This window comes from Sinocyclocheilus grahami, unplaced genomic scaffold, assembly GCF_001515645.1.
Source record: "Sinocyclocheilus grahami isolate Dianchi unplaced genomic scaffold, SAMN03320097.WGS_v1.1 scaffold649.1, whole genome shotgun sequence".
Lineage (NCBI taxonomy): Eukaryota > Metazoa > Chordata > Actinopteri > Cypriniformes > Cyprinidae > Sinocyclocheilus > Sinocyclocheilus grahami.
In genome coordinates, this window is record NW_015505828.1 from 126770 (window position 1) to 132328 (window position 5559).

At 34.9% G+C, this 5559-nt stretch overlaps 1 protein-coding gene across 1 annotated transcript in view; it reads left to right on the plus strand.

The window, feature by feature from the left end:
- LOC107558550 (latent-transforming growth factor beta-binding protein 4) overlaps window positions 1–5559 on the plus strand; it is a 62914-nt gene that overhangs the window by 35351 nt on the left and 22004 nt on the right. The window contains exons 11-18 of the mRNA XM_016242210.1: window positions 153–278; window positions 389–508; window positions 1185–1304; window positions 3046–3165; window positions 3266–3385; window positions 3472–3591; window positions 3669–3788; window positions 4843–4962. Of these exons, the coding sequence (XP_016097696.1) occupies window positions 153–278; window positions 389–508; window positions 1185–1304; window positions 3046–3165; window positions 3266–3385; window positions 3472–3591; window positions 3669–3788; window positions 4843–4962 (966 nt within the window). The remainder of the gene's footprint in view (window positions 1–152; window positions 279–388; window positions 509–1184; window positions 1305–3045; window positions 3166–3265; window positions 3386–3471; window positions 3592–3668; window positions 3789–4842; window positions 4963–5559) is intronic.

Genomic DNA, 5559 nt, shown 5'->3' on the forward strand with positions numbered 1-5559 from the left:
TCCCTCTCTCCCTTTCTCCCTCACTCTCTCTCTCTCTCTCACTCCCTCCCTCCCTCTCCCTCTCTCACTCCCTCTCTCTCCCTCCCTCACTCACTCTCTCACTCACTCTCCCTCCCTCCCTCCCTCTCCCTCTCCCTCTCTCTCACTAATAGAAATGAACGAGTGCCTGCTGACGCCCCGGCCGTGTTCTGTGGGTCAGTGTGAGAATACAGAGGGAAGCTTCCGGTGCGTTTGTCCATCAGGATACCAGACCAACTCCCAGCAGACCCTGTGTGTCGGTCAGAAACATCTCATTCTCTCAGTGCGCTGGAGAAACACTGCCTAAGAGCATGTTTGTAAAATGTCGTGCATGTACTGTAATCACTGATGAGATCGATGGATTCCACAGATTTGGATGAGTGCCGTCAGGTGCCCAATCCCTGTGTTAACGGCCGCTGTGAAAACACACTGGGCAGCTTCAGGTGTTTGTGCAGGACTGGATACAAGCTACAGGACAACAGCTGCATAGGTCATTCAAATCATTTTACCCACAATGCTTGCTCACTTTTTCTTTGCTTTGTACCTTCTAGCACTTTATTTTAGTGACAAAATGTCATAATATCCGATATTTTGGGGGTCAGAACGATTTTTTTCTTTTAACGACACATTTAATGACACAATAAACCTCTGTTGCAAAGCAAAAATGCTTTAGAACCATCTATATATCAAATAATCTTGAAAAGCATGCATCACGGTTTCCACAAAAATATGAAGCAGCACAACCGTCTTCAACATTGATAACAATCAGAAATGTTTCTTGAGCAGCATATTATACTGATTTCTGAAGATCATGTGACTCTGAAGACTGCAGTAATGATGCTGAAATTCAGCTTTGATCACAGAAATAGATTACATTTTAAAATATATTCACATAGAAAACAGCTATTTAAAATTATAATAATATTTCAAAATTTTTACTGTATTTTTAAATCAAATAAATGCAGCCTTGGTGAGCAGAAGAGACTTCTTTCAAACGCATAAAAAGTTCTTACTGACCCCAAACATTTAACCAGTATTGTATCTGATGACTCAATGAAAATGTACTGCATGACAGGAATGAATCGTGTGTTTTCTGTCTCCAAAAATAGTATTTGTTAGGTTTGTTAAATTATGATTTCAAATCATGTGGTGTTTTGTGCTCTTAGACATAGATGAGTGTGTCGACCCCCTGCGCTGTCCGGGTCAGGAGTGTGTGAACTCTCAGGGCTCTTACAGGTGTGTCTCCTGCAAGCCGGGCTTTGATCTGCTCAACGGACAATGTTCAGGTAACACACTGCACACAGATATCAACAGATTGACTGTAAATATTTATTTTACAGCAAACTAATCTGTATTAGTCTGCTGTAAAGAGGCCCTGTCATGTTGTGAAAAAGACTTCTAAAAATATTAAATGCTTTAAAAGATGTCAACTGAATGTAATGTTTTCAGACACTTAATTGCATGTTATTTACAATTAAAGGAAAATGTATTAAAGTTTAAAATTAATTTAACTTAAGAGTGCTTTTTAATCTTTTTAATCCTAATTACTTCTATTGTCTTTGAAATGTGGTTACTAAAAATAAGTTATTTTGAAATACTGCATGTTATTTACAATTAAAGGAAAATGTATTAAAGTTTAAAATTAATTTAACTTAAGAGTGCTTTTTAATCCTAATTACTTCTATTGTCTTTGAAATGTGGTTACTAAAAATAAGTTATTTTGAAATACGTTACTGCTGAATGTACTGTCAAGCATTTATGATAAACTAAAATATACGTTAATATATATTTTGTCATTTAATGTCATAAAGATGAAGTTAGGTCATAGGTCAAGTTGTGACTTAATGTAGGTCAATATTTTGGCTTTTTACAACTTCATTTCAGCATCAACAAAAAACATAGTAGAACTAGAAGTAGATCCTTCACTTGAGATAAAACTAAAAACATTTTGTAAATCAATGTTTAATTGAGTTTGATAAAAATAAAAACATACTGTTTATTCTCATACATTTTTTTAAATACTGCATGCATAATATTTTCTGTTATGTACTACAAAAATTATATTTAGTACATTTAAATTACATATGATTACACACTATAGTTAAAATTATAATCAGGCTATTTACATGTACTTTAGTATGTTAGAACAATTAAAGGAAAATGTATTAAAGTTTAAAATTAATTTAACTTAAGAGTGCTTTTTAATCCTAATTACTTCTATTGTCTTTGAAATGTGGTTACTAAAAATAAGTTATTTTGAAATACGTTACTGCTGAATGTACTGTCAAGCATTTATGATAAACTAAAATATACGTTAATATATATTTTGTCATTTAATGTCATAAAGATGAAGTTAGGTCATAGGTCAAGTTGTGACTTAATGTAGGTCAATATTTTGGCTTTTTACAACTTCATTTCAGCATCAACAAAAAACATAGTAGAACTAGAAGTAGATCCTTCACTTGAGATAAAACTAAAAACATTTTGTAAATCAATGTTTAATTGAGTTTACTTGATAAAAATAAAAACATACTGTTTATTCTCATACATTTTTTTAAATACTGCATGCATAATATTTTCTGTTATGTACTACAAAAATTATATTTAGTACATTTAAATTACATATGATTACACACTATAGTTAAAATTATAATCAGGCTATTTACATGTACTTTAGTATGTTAGTCAACACATCAAAATAAGTGTACTTAAAAGCACCACAAAAGATTAAACATAATGATTTAACGTGTATTTTAAAGTAAAACTTTTAATTTGACATTGTTACAAAGTGCACTTTTTTTAAAAGTCTACTTAAGAAACAACGTTGTGAAAGTGTCTCTCTTTAAGTGCACTTAAGTGGTCTTCATTAATATTATATCCTCTGCAAGTACAGTTTTCAAAATATACTTTTTTAAGATTTGACGTGCACTGCGAGTGCACATTCAGCACAATCAAGCAAAGTTATTTTACACAAGAGTTTACAAGAGTAAAACCTTTCAAGGTAAAACCAATGGTTCTCTTCTTCAGATATTGATGAATGTCGCCAGACGCCGTCACCCTGTCCGGATGGCCGCTGTGAAAACACACCAGGCAGCTACAGATGCTCATGTCGAACAGGTTACAGATTCCAGGTCAACACCTGTGTGGGTAAGAAGTGTAAAAGTGACTTAAGTCTAAATGATATACGTTTAAATGTTAAGTACGGCTGTGTTCCCGTGTGCATGGTTTGATATGCGTGATGTTACAGATGTGAATGAGTGTGAGGATCCATCCCAGTGTCCCGGACAGGAGTGTGTGAACTCTCGGGGATCGTATCGCTGTGTGTCATGCAGGCCTGGGTTTAGCCTTAAAAACAGAGCATGTTCAGGTAACAATCCATTTCAAATCACCAGCAAGTCACGATCCTGCTGAATGCGAACAGACCGTGAATGTAGGATGGTGTTGTGTGTCTAGATATCGACGAATGCCGTCGGACGCCGTCTCCTTGCTCTAACGGACTGTGTGAAAACACGCTTGGCAGCTTCAGGTGTGTGTGCAGAACCGGCTACAGACTGCAGGGCGGCTCCTGCACAGGTATGAGCATTCATGCAAACCAGTTATTATTAATGACTTAAGCGCTGTGACTCATGTGTGTGTGCATGTGGACACAGATGTGAATGAGTGTGAGGATCCATCCCAGTGTCCCGGACAGGAGTGTGTGAACTCTCGGGGATCGTATCGCTGTGTTTCATGCAGGCCCGGATTTAGCCTTAAAAACAGAGCATGTTCAGGTAAATACAACAAGTCAAGTCACCTTTATTAGAATAGCACTTTATACAATATTGATTGTGTCAAAGCAGCTTTACAACACATCTGGACTGAAATGTAACCATGAATTGATCATTATAATTATAAACCTGGACATGACCTTTTTAACAACCAAAGTAAACTGTTATCCTGACGGAAAAAACACCCAAAAAATGATACTTTGAACCAACTTAAAAATGATAGCCAAATTGATTTGTTTTTCTCCAATTATATTTATGGTTTGGTTCAAATTTTGATTTATTATTAATCAAACATATGTATTTTTCCAAAGGTAAAAACCCTCATACAAAGTAAAATAGAATTTATTATAAAGACCACTGTACTTAATCAATATATACTGTATATATATATATATATTTTTTTAGACATGGACCAAATTGTTACTTAATGTATATATATATATATATAAACACTAAACAAAAGCTACATTAGCTATAATATGAGTAGAATTGGAATTTTCACTCTCAGAATTGGAGTTGATAACTCGAAACATGGAGTTTTTATCTCACAATTCTGAGAAAAGAAGTCAGAATTGTGAGAAAAAAGTCTGAATTGTGAGAAAAAACTGACTTTATAACTCGCAATTGCAAGTTTATATAATGTCATTGCGAGAAAAAAATCAATTGTGATATATAAAGTCGCAATTTCCTTATATTTATTTATTTATTAGGTGGTGGAAACAGGCTACCATGGTTATGTACCAAAATAAAATAAAAATAAAAATTAATAAAAAACAGAAAAATTAATAAAATCCAAAATCATTTCTGCAGTCAGTAAAGTAAATGACACTGTCATTTCACTTTTTTCAAATAAATAAATACATAGTTCTGATTGAGCTATAGATGGTCCACCAGGTTGACATCAGCCATCATCAACAGCTGGAGATCCAGTTGATCAACCATCTAAACCAGCTTGAACCAGTTTATGTCCAGCTTCAAGCAGCTGAAGATCATCTGAATCTGGTTTTTGCTGATTTGAAGCCTATTGTATAATGAGTGAGTAGTTTCTGTGTGTCAGATATCGACGAGTGTCGTCAGACTCCTGATGTGTGTGTTAACGGCCGCTGTGAGAATAACATGGGCAGCTACAGCTGTGTGTGTCGCCCTGGATTCAGACTGGAGAGAAACATCTGCACAGGTGACCAAACCGTCAGAGCCGTTTTACTGGGCTAAACCTTCTCAAACTCAACATGTGCCTACACTTTAGTACGGATTATGGAAATAATGTACTTTAAAAGAATATACTTAATTGCGAACTGAATTTAATGTCTTCAGGCACTTAAGTGCATGTTATTTACAAATAAATGAAAATGTATATAGGTTAAATTTATATGAAATGCAATTAGCTGAGCTTTTTTGACCCACTTAAGTAGGACTTCAGTACATCTTTATATGTAATTTCATAATTCTATTGTCTTTAAAATATGATTAAAGTTACTGATGAATGTGCTGTCATTTTTTTTTAAAGGGGTCATATGATGCTTTTTTAAAGATCATTATCTGGTGTAACAGAATATGTTGACATGTTTTAATGTTCAAAAAACACATTATTTTTCAAATACTGTACATTATTGTAGGTCCTCTATGCCCCGCCTCTCTCAAACGCTTCGTTTTCTACAAAGTCCCTCCTTCCGACAAGCGCAGTCTGCTCTGATTGGCCAGCTGACCCAGTGCATTGTGATTGGCCGAACACCACAAGCACTCGTCGGAAATGTAACGCCCCTTACCATAATCG